At 36.7% G+C, this 24,477-nt stretch overlaps 1 protein-coding gene across 1 annotated transcript in view; it reads left to right on the top strand.

Moving 5' to 3' along the window:
- The window catches only part of TRHDE (thyrotropin-releasing hormone degrading enzyme), a 229,830-nt gene that overhangs the window by 62,873 nt on the left and 142,480 nt on the right, over window positions 1-24,477 (top strand). Inside the window, exons 5-6 of the mRNA XM_014963319.1 lie at window positions 14,835-14,989; window positions 20,898-21,011. Of these exons, the coding sequence (XP_014818805.1) occupies window positions 14,835-14,989; window positions 20,898-21,011 (269 nt within the window). The remainder of the gene's footprint in view (window positions 1-14,834; window positions 14,990-20,897; window positions 21,012-24,477) is intronic.

Here is a 24,477-nt window from a genome sequence, read left to right as displayed (position 1 = left end):
GCCTTGCTTGTTTTAGCTCTATTTGAAATGCAGACGGGGGAAAAAAAATCAATGTTTGCTAAATGAGAGAGAACAAAATTGGCTTTAAGAGTAAAATACCTTCTTGGGGAGCATCAAAATAATAGCTTGAGAAAACAAAACAAACTGTCCTCTTACAGAAATGCTATAATGTGCCTTTCATCAAGTAAAGCCATGGGATAAGGAGAGGGTTCCTCCACTGGTGTAATTGTCATTGTTTAATTTAATCCAGTATAGTTTTAATGCTTGCATCAGGAAAGAATCCCCAAATTCTCCTTTGTTTTTCTTCATCCTCTTCTGCATCTCTTATTTGCATTCTCAGATGTCAGTGAAGTGCTAGGCTTTGATCTTCCCCATACTTAATAATTTGCTTTAAGTAAGTCCTTAGTCCTTTTGAATCAGATTTATATTTGAACCACCACTGTTATACATTGTTCCAGCACTGAAAGGGGACCAGGAACCACATGAAAACACTGCTTCATTCAAACTGTTCTATAGGCTGTCTTTAGAAGGAGAAAATGATTTCTTCAGTGCAAAGGAGAACTTGGTTCATAGACTTCAGTGTGAATCTTGCACACTTTCAGTGCAGATATTTGATGACTTGGGGTGCCGGTTTACTAAGTTCACTAGAGGACTGGGGTGGTTCTCTGCAGGGTATTATTCACATTTTTAAGAACGCTTCTCTGGTGCATGTGAGATTATATGTGTAGCTGTATATCAACTGTGCTGACAGGAGCTAGAACAAAATGACTTTCTAGATTCAAGGACTATTAGATCCTGATCCCATACCAGTTGTTCTTTTGTGGCTTCCATTATGCTGAAGGTCTAGCAGGTTATTCTCTTTCTTCTACTAGGCTTTGCAATGCTTATTTTGTGCAAGTTATTATTACATTTTCTGAAAAGAAGAGCCTTTAGGCTCTTTCATAGTCTTCATCAAACATTACTGATGCAGCAAAATCTTTAATTGGATTCTTTCTCTTTTAAGTGGAATGATCAGAAATTGTTTTTTCTGTAAATAATAATGAAGCAAGATGGTATGGAAAAATTACAATTCTAAAAGAGAAAAGTTGTCATAATAGAAACACTTTAATATGAAAATGATATTATTTTAATGTAAATTATTCATAGGTTATCAAGTTTAGATGAGGTTTGTGAACCTAACTTTGTTATGGTTCTTTAATATGACTTTAATGTTTAAATCTATGATGCAGGGAATGAAATTCTACTCAGGAAACCATTCTGATTTCTGTATAATTGGAAAAGTTTATGTATTCAGTGGGCTAGCAGCACTGAGAGCAGACATTTATCTCTGTGGCTTTGTAATCCAACATTATAACATGGGGCATAGAAAATGTTGTGCTTGGACAGGGAGTACTCTTTCAGGAGAAGAACATGCTACTTCTGTTTTAGTCTGCTGCTTCTTGTCATGAAAAGGGATGATCAGGAAGGTTCTCAGCTGCCGTTAGGTGCAATTGGTCGTACTGAATTTCTCACTGCTTCACCTTCACTTTATGCACATTTTTTTATGGCTTCTTTTGCTAGTTCAGCTTATTTAAGTGCTGTTTTTTCCTTCAACATCTCTGATGCTCATTTAGTCATTGAATTATCTTGGTCACTGCCTTTTACGTGTATAGTTTGATCTCAAATACAGCTTCAACGTGTAAAGCTATTCTTCCAGTAATCCTGAAGCTACAGTTCTCCCAAGGTTTTTTTCATTTCCAGAGCTCCTGAGAACTTCTCTGCAGCCCTTCTGGCTATGTACAGTTCTTCACAAAGGCAGAGTGCATGAACATCTAAAGGGTTGATATCTCTAGTTAATAACTGAACAGTTGCTGAAGTGAGTTATCTCAATACCTCACAAATCTTCAACTCCTTCAAATCTTTATACTTGAGCACTGGAAATCGTGGGCTTTTCCACAGGTTTTTTGTTTCCTCTTGTTTTATGCACTGAAGGTACGCAAAACCTTAGTGGAATGGATGTGAGGAATTGCAGATGTGTCCTAGCAAGGTGTGTAATTAAATCATGTACTCAGCATTAAGCCTGTATTCTCTTTCTATGTTCATTTGCTCCCTCGTCTTCATTCTCTCATAATGTTTCTCTTGTTTGTATTCACAGTCCCTTTGGCAAAATTTCCTCAGCTTCTAGGCCCTTACTTACTGGCTGTCTCAGGCAAATTTTTAATTTCTTTGACTTGTTTCTCAGTTTGTCTGTCTGTGTTTCTTATCTATTTCAACTGTGTCTCTCAAGCCTTCTGGCAGTACTTTCCAGCTTTTCTCACTGCATTTCTTGGTACTCTGGGGCAGGATCAGCCCATTGGCACTGAATCTTTGTTTCTTCAGAAGTAATCCAGTCTTTATTTAGCTCAAGCTAGTGCTTTTCTGATGTTCCAAGCCACCTTCTTAGCTCTTTGATCATCACACTGAAATGTGTGAAACACAAAATATCTGAAGAAGAAGTAGGAATAAGCTCTTTGTTTGTCTGCAGTTCTTACGGTTGTTGAGTACAGAAAAAAAATTATTTCATTTGGGTATGACCAGACTTTTATGTTTACTCCAGAGTAGCATTCTGAGTTAAAGGTGCACACTAACAGAAAGGTATTTTACAGCAAATATATTAGTAAAAATGTACAAAATGCTGTTATTTAAAACATAATTTTAAACAGATTTTTAAAAGTTTAAATCAGATCTCAACCATGAAATGTTTTGAACTCATATTGTAAGTTGTAGTGAATTTTTCAGGGCCTGACTGACCTGTGTTCTTTTAAAATTGGGGTAATACTCAGTTTACTGTTCTGCTGAAGTCTTAAAAGAATGATAGACTACTAAATTTGGAAATCCCATTAAAAAAGAATGTTGAAGTATTGTATCAGTTTTGGGTAGTTATGGCTTCTTGTGGTATTGGAAGAATAAAGTTTTATTTATGTTGATGTATTCTGTTTAGTTTAGTTCCATGACTTGTTCAACTTGGAGTTGAAAACCAGGAAAGCTGACATTCGTTTTTTGATTTATATTGAAGAACTAAATTGAGGGGATGAGATTTATTAGTTCAGAAGTCAAAAAGGACATACTGACTGAGAAATTGGTTTAATTCATACCTTATAGATAGCAGTGGTGAGTGATAAATCAACAGAGTGGTTGTATTGCAACTCAAGATGTAGGTAGTTCTACACTACAGATGATTAGATGTTGATGCTATTGCTTTATTTGTTGTAATACTCTTGTTCCTGGGTCTTCATTGTCCTGACTGGCTTGAGCTCCCTCCAAGCCTGTTTCCTTGTCAAGAGCTGACCGATACCGTCTTCACGTGCCTGCCTGGAGTAAGGTCCACAAATGGGAACACTGGGTTGGGGGACTGTGGTAGAAGAGAGAGGTCCTGAGGGGAGGACCGTGCTCACAGACTACAGTGCCAGCCTTCAGTGAAGTATCTAGCATGGGGTGGCATTCTCAGCCCTAGGAAAATAAGGTTGGTAAAGAGCGTAGAGAACAATGAAGAGAGACCCTGGCTCCACCTATAGCCTTAAGCAAGAAGGCACATAGCCTCCACCAGCATTGATTCACAAAAAAATATCTTAGAAGCAGCACCTTGCCTATAGGTTTAAATGTGGAAGTATATTGGGTACATCACGTTAAATCCAGGATGTCCTGTCTGCATAGACGTGTCGAGAACTTCTTCTTCTGACCAGAACATCGACTTAGACTGAGTCCCTCCCTGTAATAATTTTGTCTGGGAAGCAGAACCACTTATTGCTAAAATTCTCACTGTTTTGTCTTTCTTCTTCAGCTAAGACTTAATAATAACAGGGACACTCAGATGACATAAAGTCACCAATCATTTTTAATCATAGTCACAAGCCAAACTTAGAAAAAGTACAATTAATTTCTGATTTTCTCAAATTTCTAAGTTTACCATAAAACACTGTTGTTATGCCTATGCGGAGATTGTTAATTCATCTACTCAGAAGTGATTGGTTGGGGGTTTTTGATTGCCTAATTACTTTTCTTATTTCTTCATTATTTTAGGGAACTGTGGAAAGTGTGCCTCTCTATCCTCAGTAAATACTTTCCTGGAGTGACAGCAATATGCTGCCTTGGCCATCCTATCTTAAAAGCATTGATTATTTTCTGAAAGGCTTCAGTTCTCTGGCAGTTACATGCCATATTTTCTCTGGTTACAACCTTTTTGTTGTTGGTATAGATAGTATGCAGCTCTGGACTTTGTTCACTGCCTGTCTGTCAGTTAATCCAGAGTACTTCTCTGATTTGCTAAACCTACAAAGAGTTGAACTAGGATTCATATGTTTGTAACACACGCACACACAAATATCTCAGTCGTATCTTCTGGAAAAAAGGGGAGATTTTCTCACTGTTTTTTTAAACAAAAACCAAGATATCTTTCAAGCAGGTTATCTGTGCTGTATTAGGGAAGTTTCTTGTCTGCTCGAATATTGATTTCCAAATTTTTGTTAGTGACAATGTTGGTTTCTTGCATAAGTCTGTGTACCCTGACGGGGTGAGCTCTTGTAGGAGAAGAGCACTCCCTCTTTTTCTCAGATGAAGTGTTGCTGCGTAAAACTTGATACCCTATCTGTGCCATTGCAAGATGAATACGTAACCTTTTCAAATGGCATCTACCAAATTTCTGTGTATTTGTGTAACATAGAAATATTTGACATCAATGGTCACTCAAAATATCTCTGCTTGTAGGCAATTTAAAAAGTTCCAGTTTTACATGGGTCCTTCCTTGTGGAACAGCAAGGGGAGACATACCTTATTTATGTTGTTTTACTTGTTAGATCCTGCAGTTGTCTTACTTTGCTCTCTGACTGTGAGGGCGGTGAGGCTGCAGTGGGGATCAGTCGCTGCAAGCCCACTGCTATCCCAAAGCAGTTCATTACCGGTGTGTTAGCATTACTGGTCTCAGTTAGCAGTCATTAATGAGCTGCATACATTTTATTCTGTTTAGATCTTTGTATAATGCACGTAAAGATTGATACAGAATGTAAGATCCAGTAGAGGTCACATTATGCACTGAAAAATGCAAATAAATTACCAAAGGGAGGGAGAAATGTTTTTATCCCCTCATTGAAGTCATTGAAGTAACAAGCTGCTTACCAGCCAGTTTAGTAAGGAAGATAGTTTCTAGTCTAACAAACAGATATTTGCATATCAAGGGAAGTGAACAAGCACTATTAAGAAAAATGGACAGACTGTGTCTCGAAAATGGGGGAAGCAGAATGAGTCAAGATGAAAGATGAAGTCTGTTTAGATCCCAGGAACATTTCAAAGGTGAGATTGGTAAAAGCCTGTTGTGGTTTAACCAAAGGATGTACAGGAATGTGAAGATATAAGAAGGGGTGGAGAAGTGCACCTGAAAGTGCTCCATGAGAAGTTAATCTCTTGCAGATGAATTCTCAGACCAGAACTTCTGAATAATTTTTTGATGACAGGGAAAACATGAAACATAAGGTGTGTGCAAGGACTGGAGCCGTGATAGCCCGCTTGTCAGTGCCAGCTCAATGTGGATGTAGGTATGGATCAGCATAAATACATTAAGTGTAGATTTTGTCTATTTGGTGATAACTTTTGTAAGTATTCATTACAGCGTTGTCTGTTTTGAAAGTTACTGATACAATTTGTTACTGAGTTTTGACCGTTTGGCTTAAATGTGATTTAAGGGAACTAACAAGGAATATTTTATACAAAAGTGTAGCTATACCGTACCCTAGGGCATTTGTGTATCATCAAAGTACCAGGGAAATACTAATAGGAGTTGGTGTTGTCACCATCCCCTTTGTCAATATAGTCACTCCACCAGTGGAGGGACGAGATTAATCCATCACTTTCCCAATATTTCTTCCCCGACGCTGAAGAAGACTGTCGCTTGTCCAGGCTGTCATTGTGTGTGCAGCTCCACATGTTCCCTGAGCTCTGCATGATTTTCTGTCTCAGGTTTCTTTTCTGGTGGGATATTGGATTATCAGTTTTACTCACTGTGTCAGAGATCTGCCTGATCTCTATAAACTTTGTTGTGGACTGGATGGCTCCTGTTTTTTGTCAGGCTCTGCTTTTCCTTCTTTCTGAGTCTCGCTGTAGTATGTCATTGAAGTACTTGTCCCAGGTCTGTCACAACCTCTTCTGTTCTCAGCTCTTGCTGGCTTCTTGCCAAATTTCAGTGGTACAGTTCAGTTTGTCTGAGTCACCAGCCTCTTTTTTATGTGTCAGCTTTCTTTTGTAACTTCAGATTAAAACCATATCTTTCTAGAGTTTTATTTTTACATGGTTTGCAGTACTGTTCCATTTCTGTAACACATTATTGTGTATGGGTTCTAGTCTCTGAATTAATTGAAACTATTAAACACTTCAAGTATACCTGAAACCACAACTGTCAGAAATAAGGCTACTTTACAATTGTTATCTTTCTCTTCCTAGTACCTGTTGCTTCCAGGTGCAGAATAAAGCACCATTTCCATCTCTTCCCATTGTTTTCCATGCTCAGAGATATTTTCAGCTCTGCTGGAGGTTTCAACTACTCTTTTCCATCCTGTTTATTTATTTTAATTCCCCCCCCCCGCTGATAATCATGTGGGGTTCAGTAATAACTCTGGGTTAAAGATGCTTTAAGAAGACCTTCTTTATTCAGAGACGTATTACTGCCTTCCTCTGTGTACCAGGGCATGGGCTGAGCAGAGCCCATTGCTCAGCTTTCCTGCATCAGGGAAGCAAAGCTTGTTAGATGTTCACGTCCTGGCACTGCATTTTACTGTGGGAAATCTGGAGTAACTGTGTAGAGAAGAATGTTTTGGGTTGGTTTTTTGTTTTTTTTGGTTTTTTTCTGTCACAATCTTGCGTGCTTGCTTTTTAACTGTGATTTTTTACCTGCGATGATGGGTAAGTGCACAGCACATTGCTGGCAGGCTGCAGAATGAAGGAGTAAATTCCCTTAGTTGAATCTCTTCAGGGTATCTAAATGCACTGAGAAGTTCAGCTTTGACTTTTACATTTCGGTCCCACAAGTCCACTGGAGTGTTCCTGTGAGCCTCTTGTAAGGGTGAATAGATGCTGTGACAAGGCTTAGTTTAAACAGTGACATCCTCAGGCATGAGCTGGGATGAGAGGGTGTGAATGAGCACTCTGTTACTCGTGTTTCTCTGGAATTCAGGAGGATGTTTTTTTCTGTGATGCGTCACATAAAGTTATTGGTTCTTGATGCATTAAATAAACTGATGAATAGATAGATACATGCTGTCTTTTATCAGAAAAGTGCTCTTGTAACTATCTCTTTTACTGACAGATCAGGAGAAGGAGTGCAAATATTTTTATTAAGATAGTAAAAATTTACCCTAATGTAATATTACCTAAAGAATTTGCATAAGGATGCAAAATAAGCTTTATTTTAGGGTTTAGGATTAGCAGCAAGGCCTAAAACCAGTATCTCTGGAGCTATCCAGGAGAGTCCATTCAGATTTCTTCATCTTACTCTGGAGGAGAGGAGAAAAGAAATAGATACAGTCCCCACCCAAAATGTTGCCTTCAGATGTAGTGCATACTATTAGCTATACTGTAATTTTTTTCCAGGTGGAATGCTTTTACATATTTTTGAGACACTGGTAATGTGAGATGCTTGCCTGTCTTCCCAAAGTTCCTTTTTCTACTGCCAGTGCTAAACTGTGCTCATCACCTGTGAATACGAGCTTACTTTAAAGCAAACATAAAAGAGGTAAATCTGCGTATATAGAGTTTTGTACTAATGGAAACAATCATTTCTTTATTAATGTGATGCAATTCAGTTTTATGTATGGCAGATGAAAAGATTTATTCTACCTCATTGCTGTAATTCTTAAGTAGTATGCATTTCTAGAGGTTTTGGTGTACTTGCACCTCAGTTTTGCAACTAAGGGAAGGAATATGGCAGTGGCACTCGATCATTTTCTTTGTGGCAGTATTCATACTGGAAGTGCTCAGTAATCAGTGGCGTGTTGTTTTCAGCCGTAGAACCCTTATGCTCTATTAACTGTGGTGGTAGGAAAATGGCTGTTGGCAATTTTCCATCATGTCAGTGCTCTAAGTATTTACGTTAGAAACAGTATTTATGAAGGCAACAAAAGTCTGCCTTGTTTTTAGCTCTCTCCAGATCTTTCTGTGTTGAGAGTTGGAATGTATTTTTTCTGTTCATCTCTGGCACAGAGACTGTAAGGGAAGCACATGCAGTTACTGTCCCTGAGACTTGAAGGAACAGAAACCTGAGCTGATTTCAGTCTGTGTCTCTGTTTGTTCTGTGTACCTCTTTGTTCTAATGTATCTCTAGGAAGAGTTTAGAATACCCACATTAGACTGAAGGATGGGAAAAAATGTTTATATTTATAAAGAAATTGATGAAAACATTTTTTTCCCCCCCCTTGTTTGTTACTGTCAGCAATTCATAATGATCTGCCCAGGTATTATTTAAAAGAAAGGCATTGTTCATATAGAGATAGATACAACCAAGATGACACCTAATTCAGCCTCAGTAGGCGATTGCATTCGTTTTTCATTTTAACATTGAATAATTTGAAATACTTTGAAATAATAAAGCAATGATTGGGATTGGGATTCTGAAAATTGAAAGCAATTTAATAGTATGCATGTCAAGTAAAAGCAAGAGGTTTTTATTTTATTTTCGTAAACTGTAAACTAGCCATCACTCAGTGTCAAGGCTCAGTCCCTTGAAAAAATAGTGAAGTTTTTCTTTCTATAGTACTGCTTATTCTTCCCCGTTACCCTCCCCATCTTCCTCTGCCACATTTTTTTCCCCTCTTGGATCCTTTAGTTTTCACATGGCATTAAACATCTGCTGTTCGTATCAAACACTCTGGAAATCCATCCATTGTTTATGTCAGTTAATGTTAAGTAATACTTTGTACAGCAATAAGAAGCAATAAAAACCCCAGCAATAAACCACTGTGTGTCAGTGATTTCTCCTCAGGGTCTGCACAAGCCATTTGATTTGACTGAAATAATGGCAAACAGTTTTAGACCTTTGCATTAACTCTGCAGGCTAACGTCCGTGTGGGTTGGTAAGTGTCATACTTACAGAAGGATATTGGTGGTGTAGTCCCAGAGAGAAAAACTGATGGGTGCCAGAATAAGCATTTGGGTAAACAGAAGCGTTAGTCAAAGAGTTCCTGTGGGACTGCCATCCAGGTTTTTGTGATTTCTGTGCGTTTGAATACTTTGTGTGTAGTGAGAGAAGACAGGAGAATATTATTAAGTACTAGTTTAATAAAAGTAACACTTGAAAGACAGCTAATTTAGGGTACCTAGGTCCTAAATGCCAAAAGTGAGATAATGAAAGGATAGAGTTTTCAGGAAACATGTACTCAGTGTTTTCTGAAAATCGGGTATCTCAAAGTGTCTCAAGGTGAACACTCAAATCCATTAGTTGTGTTTCATTCTGCTGTCAGTTGGAGACCTTCCTATTGGCTTCAGAGAGCTTTCACCAAGCCGTGGGATGTTGGTTTCTTTTGGGTTTTTCCCCCCAGATAACTTTATAAAAGGATGCAAGTACATACAATGAAAACTTGGTTTTCCAGCACATACTTCTCTGTCGTATACCAGTTGAACAGTGCAGAAAAGAAATTTTTTTGGTAGTCAATTTAGATATTTCTTATAAGTACTGTTATCAGTAGTCCTTTATCAGTAGGAGATTCGGAGATTTCTTACAATAACTACTGTTTAACATTATGTTTTTTAACAGTCACTTTTTGTAGTTGGCTTGTTCCTTAAAATCTGCATAAATCATTAAATGCTATTCTGTAATAGAAAAGCACCTTCTACTTATTCTTAGTAAAAGAAATGGCTTTGATTAAAGAATCTGAGGGGCAGAAAATAAACCCTGTTAGTAAATAGTTCTTTTTTTTTTTTTTTGTACAACAACATTCACTTAGGAAATTGCGTAAGACCTTTAGAGAGATTTAATAAAGCTATTGATTGCATTATGCAGCATTAGGAAAGGGCAAAACCATACTTCAGGTTTTCATTTGTCAAGACTAAAATAAACTGACATTAGTCCATGCTTTCTCTTAATTGTTGAAATGTTGAAATTGTTGAAATTGTTGTCAAAAAAGTGAAATACCCGGTAGCAAGAAATCTACACCTGAAATCTTGAAGAAAGCCTCTCTGAAGAAATGAATGAAAATAATGTTGTGAGCAGCATGTAGGTAAATGCAAATTATTTTTATAGCATCTTTTTTGTAATAAAATATTATATTATAAGGGAAAAACAGGGAGTTCATGGAGTAAGCGATTTATCTCTATGTGCCTCCTAGTTCTATTAAGGAAAATGTGTGTGTAAAGATGCTTGACACAAAATTCTTGTTCCTCATTGTCTGTTTTCATTTACAAGTTGCAGTGTTTCAGGGCTCTTGCATTTATTTAGGAGACTTAATCGTATGATAGTAGAAAATTTGCAGAAATTGTTCACGTATTTAGTTATCTATTCTTTTTGTTTCCTTATTAGGTTCTTTTTATCTTCTACCTTGAGTATTAGAAATTTAATACTGTCATATGTTCTGCAGGATCTCGTCCTGCAAATCTAAACCAAATAGATGTGCAGGTTTGGTTTAGATCTAAACCAAATAAAATTGCAGTACATAATATTAGTAAATGTGTTGATGTGTGTGGATGTCCTACTTTCTGTCTTTATACACACACTTATGTGTACAGTAAGAATGTGTATCTGTTATACCAGTATCCCCATTAGACTTAAAACTGAGGTGGTTAAACTAGGTGGAAAAGGTGCTTTGATGCTTGTAAAAGAGTAGGATGATGAAGGAGGGAGGAAGGATCCCCACATTCAGGGTACTCTGCATGAGAGAGTTGGATCTTGTTTTCCTTTGTGTCCTATTCAATTCTAATCCTGCTCTCATATAAAGCAAGAGTAAAGTTCCCAGTTATGTGGTTTGGGAAACTTAATGGTTTTTATGGGTGTCTAGAAAATACTATAACTGAGTGGGGGAAAAGGAAAAACAGTATCATTTGTTCAGATTACTCAGATACTAACTTCATAGATAAAGTTCAAAAAACATCGATCAACTTAGGTGTTAAATTGCTAATTTCTATTTTCCACTGTGATGATAGTTGTTAATAATGTCAGATAATTATATTTTGATATAAGCTCACATAGTTATGATGCCTTAATTAAATGTTTGGAAATAAAAGAAGCTGTTGAACTATGTACAGTTCTTGTAACTTGAAATATTTTTCATGAGATTAGATTTTAAAAATGTCCAAATGCTATCCTTGTATTCAAATAATTGTACCAGTATAGTATGTTAGTGTGAAGTTCCAACATGTTTTTGTCCTGATGACTTTTTGGGTGATTTTATTTCAGCTGTATAGTTTTTACTTCTTGGACATGAAATTAGTCTCCATGAAGGCCAAGAGGTGGAAGCCCTCTATTATTGCAGGGGTACCCAGGACTCTCTCCACTGCTGTATCAGGAAATCTCAAGTAACAGTTTTATGATGTATGAGGATATTATTCTCTGCAAGCAATAACACGCATTTCTATTTCCCCAGCAATATCCACATAATCAAACATTCACAAGTGCTTTACAAAGAATTTAATTAAATAGTGTGCAGAGTAACTGGATGCAGCACGCACACAAGCTGTTACATATTCAGTAGTTCACATTTTGCAGTTTGTGCAGAATGCTTTTGAGCAGTACAATGTGTGAATGATATGTCTATCAAAATGTGCATAATCACCCCTCCTTTTGTACCTTGCTCCTTAAGAGTTATACTAAAACCTTAGTAGATGTCACCTCCAGGAGCACAGGATACCTTCCTCAGTGCTCTAATGGTATGATAAACAGAGGGAAATACAAATTCTCATGTTGAGACTTGAACATAAAACACTGTTCCGCTGAAATCAAATGTTTATGACTCCCCAGAGAAAGATAGAGATTATTGTGTCTTTTACCACAAAACTAGGTGTGTTCAGAATTTTATTTCAAGATAGTAGAAATTTGTTGAGCAATCAAGACCAGCCACTGAAGAATTTAATTTCTAAATTAACACCAAGACTGGACGTTCAGAGTTTAGAAGTGGACAATAAGAAGCAAAAGATTTCTCATTTTAGAATAATGAGTATGTTCAGAGTTCCTTCTGTCAGTCACTGGAGATGAAGAAAGTCTCTTCATCTAAAGTGCAGTGCCTCAGACCCTGCACTAGGGAAAGGCAGAAAAGTGTCCATACATTGTAGTACACTTCTTAATTCATTCAGCATTATTGGTATGCTAATCTCACCTGCAGGGATTAGCATTCTGGAAACCAGCGGGGTTATCTATTATGTTTTCTTTTGTCTGTTGAGAAAAGCCCTTTAAGCATTAGCCGATGCGTGAGAGGAGTTTCCAGGCTTGCAGAGCAGTGGGGCTGTGTTGGATGAATGTGATTTAGAATATCCCTCTGCGGTTGTCTACCTGCAAGGCAGTTAGCCGTCCATCAGGCTGGAAGGTTTTATTGGTGTGTCAGTGCTATAAAGTATCGGTCTAAACCAGCAGACCAATACCAATGACAGAAATGGTGAAAGACAGTCTATAATTAGCCTGTAAAGGTGTTTAGTATGAGGCCTCACCCTGGTTCCTCAGTTCCACAGAGTTATTCCAGTTTATTACCCGCTGACACTGACAAAATCTGTCTGTTATGGCTGGCAAGAAAGTCCAAAAACTACAAATGAACCCAAAGGAGAGAAAGGAAGCAAAAAGATCAGTTAAAAGTAGGGAACTGATTTTACTTTCATGCTAGTTCTGTTTTGGTGTCACTTTGCTTATTTGAGGGGAATTGCTGAAAACTTAATTGGTGTAAATAGGAACAGAGTCTCTGTATCCTTCTGAAGATGCCTTTTGGAGTTTAATCAATGTAGGAGAAGTTAAGGCTTCCTTTACAGAATTGAGAATGGGCAAGTTCCCTGTTTATGTGTTCAATGTGAATGAAGATTTGCCATTAACTTCAGTGATTTCACCCAGTAGCCTTTGTGTCCCTTTTTTCTTCCTTATCCCTTCTTTATATAGCAGGCAGTAGTTTTTCATTTTCTGTGTAATTTGTAACAAGTAGCAAGCTATTCTAAAAAACTAGTACAGTTTGAGCTTCAATTGAAGAAGAAAAGGAAAGCATGTAATTTTGAATTTACTTGCATGTCTAATCTTGAACATCATGTTTTGGATTTTTGTTTTATTTTCTTTAATTAGGCTCTTGTTATAGTGTCTGTTTTATGTAAAGTATTTATTCTTTACCATTTGTAGTCTGTATCTGCAATTTGGGTATTTTCAGTTTGCTTGTATTTGGAAGTAGCTGCTAGACTCACTCTGCTTTTACTAGGAGTTTGGGGTTTTTGTGCTTCTTGCAGCCAGCCCTTTTGGGGAGTGCTGGAATATATCCAAGTTCTCCATTCTTGGTATTTCAGTGGCAACTTCCTGTGAATCCTAAAGCAGAGCTCCTGCTGACAGGTTCTTCTCCAAGCCAATTCTACCATGCATGTCAGCAAGCCAAAACAGACAAACTTAGCATATGTGTCAGTGCTGTGATGTAATTTAGGATATTATTTAGAATAAGCAGGTCAGAGTTTTTCTTTTTCAGGTTAGGAAGTCAACCCAGAGACCTTACATCCCACACAGGGAAATGCCACCTAGATATACTGGTGTTAACTGCAAATGAATTAGCTTTGGAACCAGAAGTAATTCAGCCAAATGAGAGGAGTGTGGCAGCCAGGCTAATTAATTAAGAAGCCAGGGTAATGAGTTTGACTGGAGGGAGCACCATACTGATGTGACAGTGTAGCTTCCAAAATGCTGTCTGATTTTTACACCTGTTACACTGGACATCTTGTAGACATACAAGTTGTGTCTGGGCTCTGTGAGATATTTTTGCCATGAAGCAGCATTGTGTATTGGTTTTTTTCCCCTGTGTCAATTTACCGTAATTTTAGATTTATTTCCAGACTGATAGTCAATTTTAGTTCCTTCTCAACCTTCTATGGTAAGATTTTTCTAACACCTGAATAGACATTGGAATACTGTTTTGTTCAGCCTCATGCCACTGAGAAAAATTCCCCACCATGTTGGGTTTTTTTTTTAACATGTTGAGGGATCTTCCCATCTTTTTCCTAATATTTTGTCACTGAATACAAGACTGAAGTAATACTCCAGACGTTGTGTATGGCATCATTGTTCCAGCCTGAGGGGCTGAAGAGGTGGCTGTCAGCATGCCTGTTGTCAGAGGGTGCATTCTGACAGTAGTGCACTCTGAAAAAAGCCTTATTTTGTAAGAACTGGTGATTCGGAACAGTTTGCCATCTTTCTGGTTGTTGTGAAACAGTAGTTCTTCCGTGCTCCCCTTAATGTCAGTCCTTACATACAGTTGGATGTGTCAGATGTTCATAAGGGAGTCACTTTAACGAAAAGATAAAAACTACTTGCGGTAAAAATGTATTATTACTACATTGATATGGGGTAGTAAACATGAGAAGCAGTATCAAACCCAGAAGTAAATCAACAAGGTATTGTAAATATGCTGGATTCTGTATGGAAAACTTCAATTAGAAATATGAAGTACTGTGGTGCAGCAGTTACATGGTAATCATATGTGAACAGATAGTGGTATAAGATAAAACAATGAATATTGTATTAATGTTTCGTAAATAACATTACTAGAGACCTGAAATTGTTTTGTTTTTTACATGTATTTTATTTAAAATTTGGTCATTTCTGGCCTTACTTAAAATAGCTCTTCAGCATAGTAGCTCCCACAAGGAGTTAACATATATTTTTTTTCTATTTCTAGATCTGTTAGCTGTGCCTAAGCATCCGTATGCTGCTATGGAGAACTGGGGACTGAGTGTCTTTGTGGAGCAAAGGATACTACTAGATCCCAGCATTTCTTCTATATCATACCTGCTGGATGTCACCATGGTCATTGTGCATGAGCTATGTCATCAGGTATTAAGGGTGTTCAGATATTTGATAATAATGTCAGGAACCATGCTTTCCCTTTCAGAACTGAAGATGGATTTGTGTTGTTCACATAGACAGTTATAACTTCTGTTGTAACTGGAGTCCAAATAATACGGTCATCTGTAAGACACATCACTACATTGCAGAAACTGGGAAGACTAAAAATGAGGATAAAAGAGAAAATTAATAGCAACGAACAACTTCCATATCTTCTGTATGATTATATTCTGTATGTTTGCGTGTGAGTGTGTTATTGGTGTGTAGACTAAACACGCTGATAACTGTAGAAAATGATTTATTGCAGAACTATAGCAGATTCATGCTGAGTTATGTCAAAAAATATTTTGGCTGAAATCAATTTCGTAGTCATCTTCTTCCCTCACATATACACATACTTCCATTTTCTTTTTCTTTTCTTTTCTTTTTTTTTAATTTTGATATTGACCCTCTGTTTACTAATGGTGGATAATTGAGTCTTTATATTTACAGAAACTTTTGTATCAATAAGAAAACTTTGTAATAAACCCATATTACAATTTATTTTACATCTCTTCCATCTTCTTATCTCAAACTAAACACATTACCAGTGTTTAGTAATATTGAGTTGAATGCAAATGTTATTGAAGAAATTTGCTACAGGGGCAGGAAACCCTTTCTTGCACTCATAAGAAGCATAATCATAGCCTTCAGGTTAAAATGAATAAAATCCTACTGTGTAATCAGCATGGCTTACATCTGTGACTTTACATAGTATTCTTTAGAAGGCAATGCAAATTCTTAACACTTTCTGTGAATAAAAAATACCATATAAAAGGGAGCCTTTATAATGGAGTTCTGGTAGATGAACCTGGAAATAATAATGTTTTGTTCATATTCATGTTTCACATTAAATCTCCCAATGAATATGAAGTCCTCAAGTATAACATGAAATTTTTATTGAAAGTTATTGTTGGTTTGTTCTCTATACCATCATCTGATTTTGTTATATGCTCTTTATTGTGCAGTACAATAGAGTAGCACACTGTTCAGCTAGAAAAATTACAGTTCCTTTTGGAATCGAGTGTGGAAAACACATATTAGGTCATCAAATCCCAGCTCCCAAATCCCGGCTCCTGTTCATATTAGATTCTTCCACGTGGTGTGTTTTGTAGTGCTGGGTTCAGTGCCCCTGATTACAGGGTTATGCCGCTTCCCTTAAACACTTTTGGTTAAATCTGATGGTCAATAACTTTTTCCTAGTGTTCAGCCTAAGTCTTCCTTTTTCTGAAGTCATTCAATACTTCCAGTTGTTCTTTGTATCGCTGTAATAATTTCCTCTGCTTCCAAAGCAATTTATACTTCAGATGTGGGCAATTATCACATCAGTAACTTGCCAAGTTTGTTTATTTGATTCTCATTGAAACCGAAGCCTTTTTACATTGTTCTGGGAGTATCGGAGGATCACAAAGTGGGTGAAAACTCTATTTGAATTTATTTTAGGGTAGCAATGAAGTTATAGAGTGCTTTTAAGTGACCTTAAAAGTAGAAATAGAAGATTTTTTTTGGTGTCCATGTTGCTATTGCTGTTCACGTAACTAAAGTTACCTTCCTCCATTATGTGGCTGCTGTTTCTGTTTTAGTACCGTGCGGATCAGGTCCTTGCTCAACTGCTTCACTGGATAGCTAGACAAGATAGAAAATATTCAGGTGGCAGAAATATCATTTCTACTTTTTAGATACAGAATTGAGTCATAGAGAATATGTTCATCTGCAAATAGAGTTTAAAGGGAGAAACCCTCCAAAAATACAAGCCACAGAACATTGTCTAGCACCTCCATTACAGTATTGTCTTTATTTAGCCAGTTTTTTCTCCATTTATTTTACCACACTCAGAAGCCCCTCAGGGCAGCGTTAGCTGTGGATAACATAGAGCAGGAACTGTAAATAATACTAGCTTAGCTGAAAACATATTGAACAGAGACCAGGTTGGGTCCAGGATCTCTTGCCTCTTCTGTTTAATTGTTAATTATTCACTGCATTTTTCATCCTCTTTTCATCCTGTGCATCATCTCACCTGCTAACCTGGGTTGGCACATGAATATTCCTCCCCTTCACTCATTTTTTTCATGTAGAATAACAGAGATTATCCAAAATCACTTCTGGCATAGCCAAAAGTAGAATCCACATCTCTGGTTTTACTTTTTATTTATTAATTTATTTTAAAATTTCAGGTGAGAGGAAAGAGAACTCCCCTAAAATACATTTTTTGAAGAGCTGTTATCATTTTCCTATTTCGCCCGATTTTAAAGCCATTACTTTGAGACTTATAGAGCATATCTGAGCATGTAGCAAACTGACCTGCATGAGACCCTTGTTACTTAGAGTAACACAGCAATTGCTTTGCTAGTGTTGTTCCCAAGATTAGAAAAATCAGATGAATATTAAGAATTTGAATTGTTACCTTTAGATATGACTGTTTAAAATCCGAATTCCCAAACCTGCTGGGTATTAATGCTTGAGCACAGTATTCAAGACAGACAGAAAAAGAGAGACAGCGCTGCAGCAGGACAAAGAAATTCTGTGGTTGTCAAAGTACGGGTAAAAAGCATGTAAGAAAGAATTTTACACCCCATTTCTTCACAGGTGACTTTGTATTGCTTCACCAGATACTTATTTTAGATACATGTTTTCAGAGGGTCACATTAAAATTACACGAGTAGCTTTAGTTTATTCATATTGTGGGTTGCTAGTGCTTGGTATTTTGGCTTCAGTGTTCTTTTACAACATTTTATGTATTTAATTAAAAAAAATTAATAATTGGAAGAAGAACTGTTTTGGCATAAAAGCTTTTCCTCCAAGCCCCAAACCACAAATGAGATATTGGTCAAAACACATATATTTCTACCAGCTTAAGTTGATAGCTTGAAATAATTACCATAATTTAGTAAAATTATTAAGGTAGAAATCAGTTTTATTTGCATATCACAGATCAGTCCCACCTACAGCCTTTGAAGAAAGAGTCATTTGAATTTATGCATTATGATTTTTTGTGATAGTTTTCCCACCTGAGCACAAACCTTGGTGTGACAGATTGAGTTAAACAGGCATGAAAGCAGAAGGAAAATTAAAAATTTCTAAATCAGTGTTTTTTAAATAATCTGTAAAGAAAGCATGTAGGAAAGAGTGTCCTTTCAGTGTGTCTGTAAAATGAATGCCTTCTGCACGTCAGGCTGAACGTAATATCTGAAGGAGATGAGAAATTTATGTAATCAATACGTATCAATTAATTTTTCTTTTCCAAAATGAAAAGAAGTAATGATCTTCACTCCAGGTGAAGTCCATAGTCAAATACCCAAATAAATAAATAAATAAATAAATAACTTAAATAAATGAAATGCTTCACTTACCTGTTTTCCTTTCAAACATGTAACACCTGGGAAGATAATAGCACTTTTCTGCTGGAAAAATTGGCTTCATTATTTGCAGTCTCTGGGACTGTTCTGTCTCTGACATTCATAACTATCCCTGATACTCTTCAAGACTAGTTAGGCACATTCCCTATATTTTCATATTGGTATCATGTGCTGGTTTAATGCCTGTAAAATATTTCTTCCTTTAGGTGGATAATTAAATGAATACTTCTAATTGTATCATTAATAAATAAACCCAGAAAACTCATGAAGGAGTACAAGAAATTCTCCTTTGTGACATTATAAGTTAATGTTATTAGCTCTTTTGAGTTAAAGGAGGATGTGTTATGAACTTTACAACCTTTATTTTTTAAATCTCTCTCTGAATAGTCATAGCATACCATGACTGTTGCTGGTTTCATATTTGTTGAGCAGTCCTCTTGTAATTCATGAAATAAACTCTGTGGTATTGCCTTTAGTTTGATTGTCATTACAAATCATTTCATCAACCTATTCTAGTATACTTTCATACTGTTCTGGTAGTGTGCTACTGTTAGCATTTTAAATTATGAGAAGTCCATTATCTATGTGACTGCATTTCTCATGTTTCTTTTTCTTTTCAGGTAAATGTGCTTAAGATCAGGATTTACCTTTATTGGTCCTGTAGAGAGTTAATTTATTGATAGCCTTCAACTAGATTCTGATCACTGAATGTCCATTAAGTTTAGTTTCACTTACTGTGTGAATATGACTGTTGCCAACTCTGTCTTTTCTCCTTAAATTCTTGAGTTGGTTGTCAATGACATTCACTGTCACGTTCCGCTTCATTTTTTTTCATTCAGATCCTATTTACTGAATGTTGTGTGGCAATCTGGTAATCTCAGTTTCTGTAGTTGTGTTCTTTGGAGCCCCTGTGTTCACTTCACTATGGATCTTCGTTGCAGCATTGATCTTTCCTTGCTGCTATTCTTACTCCACAAAGACACACACAGAAGCGAGGCCTTTCATTCAGGTCGCAGACAAAGCCTTCAAAAAACCAACCATCATGAAAGCAAACTGCTTGCTGGTCAGCTTGGCTTTCTTTCCTTCCTCACTCTCATTACAGCATCAGCAGCAGCTCCTCTGCTCTGACAGGAGTCTCTCCCTCTGGAATTCTTATTTGCTGCTCCCTTTCTGTGTATTTTCAGAGTTTATGCCTCCATTAAAGTTCCAAGTTATCTCTCTTGATTATGAGTTGATCTCATTTCTAATCACATTAAGAAAAATCTGGCAGAGAATTTTACTGAAACAAAGTTTCGTTATTTGTTTGGCAAAAAAAAGATGCTACATAGAGTATGAAATATGTTTTCATAACAGTGTATGTGTTCCTGTTCTTAACCACTGGGGCTGCAGTATCCGGGTTGCATAGGACAATTCCATTCATTTTAACAGGTCATCCATGAGCAGAAGAATCGATGACGCCTGTTTTCCTGTGAAATTTTGTCCTCATTCCTCTTCCAATGATCATTCCAGCTTTGTCTAAAATCCCTCTGAAACCCACATGTTCTGTGCCATGACAGGTTTGCAGCTGTTGATGGCTACTGAGCAGAATATCTCATGGCCATGTTCTAGCCTTGCCCTCAGTTCAGGTCCTTCTCCTCTTTTCAGCTGCTTATATTCATGTAATTTTGTAGGAGTTTAATTATCTTTGAGATCTTTGTCCTTCTTTCTAGATTTGATTGAAATCAGTGGGGAAGTTCAAGAGCCACATGGGGAGAATGGGAGAGGCAGTCAGCTCGAGTAGGGTTCCTTTGCATAAATGTAGGTGGGTAATGCCATTTTAGATATCCTCTGCCTCCAGTTGCCATTCAGGAAGGCTGCAGATCTCCTTTAAGTCCTGGATGAAATTTCCTAGGCCTGTGTGGGTATCTCAGATACCCATGGACATTCTTTTAAGTGGCATCAACTACCTGCTTTTAGCTATCTAAGTTCTATCCACAGAGAGATGGCATGATTGTATAAAACTGCTTTCCTCAAGAAACTGGCCAATGAATGGAGCGTCAGTAGTATTGTAAGTCTTAGTGGGCAGATATCGTGGAGGAAGAAATGCTAAAATTTAGGTCTGGGATATGGAGATTGTGTTCCCACTTTTTCAAGATTTGCACTAGTGAAGTTTTCAGGTAATGAATCAGATTACTGAAGTTAGAAGCCTTTTTCTGTCCATTGTATATGTCGGTCCCTTAAACCTAGGTGAGCATCTACTTGATGTAACTAAAGTAAACACAGTGAATACTCTCCTCAACACTTCTTCTCCCCTGTGTGTTATTTTCTAATGATTTACTTCAGTAACTTGTGTATCCTGTAAAGACTTGATTCTTTCATACATGAGAAAAACAGTTAATGAGTTTCAGTGGGCGGTATGTACTACTGTTTTTATTAAAACTTGTGAAGAATGTGTTCTTGTATAAAGGAAATGTATGTAAACATGGTTTCCTAAAAACTGTTTATTTGTATGTTCTTTGCAGTGGTTTGGTGACCTTGTGACTCCAGTTTGGTGGGAGGATGTATGGTTGAAAGAAGGTTTTGCTCACTATTTTGAATTTGTTGGGACAGACTACCTCTACCCAGGGTGGAACATGGTAAGTCCATTTCACTTTGTTAATTTGGAGACTTCCCACAGAAAAATTTCTCTGCTGTTTTACTTCTGCTTTTCTTATAGACAGGGACTGCTGAAAAATACCAAATGATGCATGCAAGTATCAGATGTCCAATAAAGCAAAATCACTAGGTGTGAAATAATTTGACAGCATTCCAAAAGTGTAATCTGCAATTTATTACAAAAGAAATAAGGTCATGTCTATCATAACTGAACATTAAAATAACTACTGTCTCTCTGTTCAGTAACATTTTGGATTGCAGCCGTTGTGATTTAACATGGACCAGTTTTGAAAATATTCAGAATACTGAATTTTATACATAAGCATGAGATAAATTGGAAAGAAAAGTCTGGCTAAAACATACTGTAAAACTGAGCATATCTTTTCTTACAGTATTCTGTTCTTCTCTCCCTAAGTTTACTTTTTTTATCTTCCTGCTATTATTTGACGATTTAGTACTACATACTAAATTAGAGATGGTGCAAATGAATTGAGAATTAGGTTTCAGTCTGATTTCCAGTGTACACTCTTGAACATGCTTTGTCAACTGGTGTGCAAATACTGGGAGTTTACTGAGGGCAAACTGGAAAGGCCATGCTGGGACATTCTTACGGCGTCCTTCTGTTATATCATATCACACCTCATCAGTTCCTAGTTTATATAAACTGCTGTAGTCTAAAAACATTGTGCTTATATGTAAAATAAGAGGTATGAGGCCTCAGGACAAAGAAGTTGCATGTGAGACCATGTTGAAGGTTGCTATATAGATTTCTTGTCCTTTGGAAAAAAATTTTCTGTTTGCTATCCTTTATTGTTCACACATGGGGCTAAATATTTTTTATAAATACAGTTTGCCTGATAGTGATTCGTTGTAGCTTGAATGTTTTGCTTAAACCCTTGCATACTAAGTTTGAAAATGTTTTTTCCCATTTCTGGGGGATTTATTGAGTATTCTTATCCCATCAAATTTTGTGTGCCATGAAATGAAAATGCTACAATTATGAGTTAAAGCTATTTTTTAAAAATAGTTCTATACAGGTACTCTTGCTTTAGGTATGCTTCTTGTGAAGTTTGAATTCTTTGTAGTATTTAGTTTTTTTTCAGGTGTCAATTTTGGTTTATAATTGCATTATGAAAAGGAAAGTAAATCTTTATCTGAACTAACATCTGTCTTGCATAGGTAGGCTTGTTGGGTTTACCTGGCTTTGGCTGTATTAAAACTCATTCTCTTCATCTTTATGAAAAACACATCCTGAATTACAATGTAATGATTCTAATTATGGATGCAATGAAATCTGGCAGGCTTTTATGATTTTAGCATAGTGAAATGTCATAGATGACAACGTTTATACACTGAATTTTATCTTCAAATCATCAGTCATTTGTTCTTCACATAATCAGTTTAACAAATCCAGAATAACTTTGCTTTAGAAGTCATTTGGAATATAGAATATTTGCTTGAAATTTCTGCGGAATGAATATAATATTCACTGTTATGCAAATGACATGCCCATCACGTGAAATCCTGGCGTCTTAGCAGAATACAGGCAAAATGAATGGGTTGAACAAGGTGTGACAGTTAAACTGGGAAATCAGACATGTGCTGCATAAAATAGAATTAACTACAGTAATATTCCTATGCTGGAAAAAATATTCATCTGTTAAGTTTTTCATTAAATTAAAAAGAAGATAGACATAAACTTTTCATAAGACTTTGGATATCGTTGGACTTTGATATAAAAATAGCCATACTGGCCTATTTAAATAATTTAAAAAATTGGTGGTAATTGATGAGTTAAAACACACTGCATTCTTTTGCAGTCTAGAGTAGGAATCGATACTGTGATGTTTCAGCCTTATTACAGAGACTGTAGGAAGAGGAAGCAAAACTGGATTTTGGCTTGTTGGATATTTTTGTTATCAGTATAAAGCACATTTCTGTTGAGATCATAGTGACATTTGTAAACTTGAAAAAATAAAAGGTGAGCATTTATAAAAAGAAAAACTGTTCCAAAGAACTTACTTTTTTTTCGGAAGTGAAGGGTACAGTACAAGCTTCATGAATCAGTTGCAAAAACAAAAACTGCAAACCTTATTTTCTGTAATGATAGTTAAACAGAGCAATGTTCCAGCATTCTGGGTAGTGTTTTGTCAGCAGTAATTCATACCTGTGAAATAAAAATAAAAGATGTTATGGTGTATGATGCCACAGCTTTTTACATCAGGAAAACAAAGAGTAATATGCCAAAATCCTCTTTCTTTCTAAAGAATTGGGAAAATTGGACAGGTAACTTCTTTCTCTTGTAGTTCTGAAATATTATCCTTGAAAGTTTCTTCAAGAAGCCATGGACTAAAACGTCTAATTCATCTTATTTTCAGTTTATTAAAGATTTGTTTTGGTCACATTTTCTTTTGGATAAGTGTAGAATCAGAAGACTAGTAGTCAATTCCTAAAAGTCCATTTTTGGAATGGACTTTTTTCTGGAAATGCAACTTGGGCGATATGAATCCATCTGAATTAAATGGATCTGTCCACAGCTCCCTGCCCAACTTGTTGGATGCTTATAGGCTACAGGCACATAAGCTTTCACCATTAAAGCTCCATAGGCCCCTAAAATTTGGCTACTACTTATCTGAAGATGCTTCTCTTTTAGCAGAGCTAAGCATTTTTCAGTGTCCTCCTTGGTGTGGCTGAACCTAGGACTCTTGAGGAGAGCTCTCCATTAGGCATGTCCACACCATTGTAACAGCACATTTGCTGTTTAGATCATAGTGACATTTGTGGAGAGCCATGGGTTTTATCTGAAACCATTTTTCTGGCTTCTAGGTTCTTTAGCTTGCTTAAACATGTCTTCCTTCTCTGAGGTTCTTCTTGATTTTAGCAGTTTCTCTTCAATTGTTTTTTAAGCTCTTCTTTTACCGCAGGAAAGATGAATGGATAACAATATTGACTGAACTGCCATGGAGCTGTAACGCTGTATTCAGCAATCCAGCACATCTAGAATTTCTTGTCTTGTCCAAAAGGTGTTTACATACTTCATTAGGCTTGCATAAATCTTAATGAGAAATGAAATCCAGTCCTTATTAAACACTTGCTGACCTTATGCCCTAGATCCTCCTATTAAAATTTTGGGTGAGGAACAGAATGAACAGAGTCATTCTGACCAAGGTGTCCATTATCCATTGCAGTTAATATAAGATACATCAGAAATCTTCTGAGGAAGTGGACAAAGTTTTGCTGGTTTTAAAACAGGAAGGTGAGCTTTCTGTGCTGAGATCATCTGTGGTTCCACCACTGGTCTTTAAAATCCCTTTTGAAATCTAAGTTATTTCAGATCAAACCTTGAAATGCTCATTTCCTTCCCTCAGCTGAAAAATAAGTCCCTGCATGTTACTTTTTGCCTCTTGAAAGGGAAGCTATCTTTGATTTTGCAGGAAATATGTCCCT

This window comes from Calidris pugnax, unplaced genomic scaffold (assembly GCF_001431845.1).
Source record: "Calidris pugnax isolate Ruff unplaced genomic scaffold, ASM143184v1 scaffold44, whole genome shotgun sequence".
Lineage (NCBI taxonomy): Eukaryota > Metazoa > Chordata > Aves > Charadriiformes > Scolopacidae > Calidris > Calidris pugnax.
Note: the sequence above shows the minus strand (reverse complement) of the source record. Positions and strands in the feature narration are given on the sequence as shown.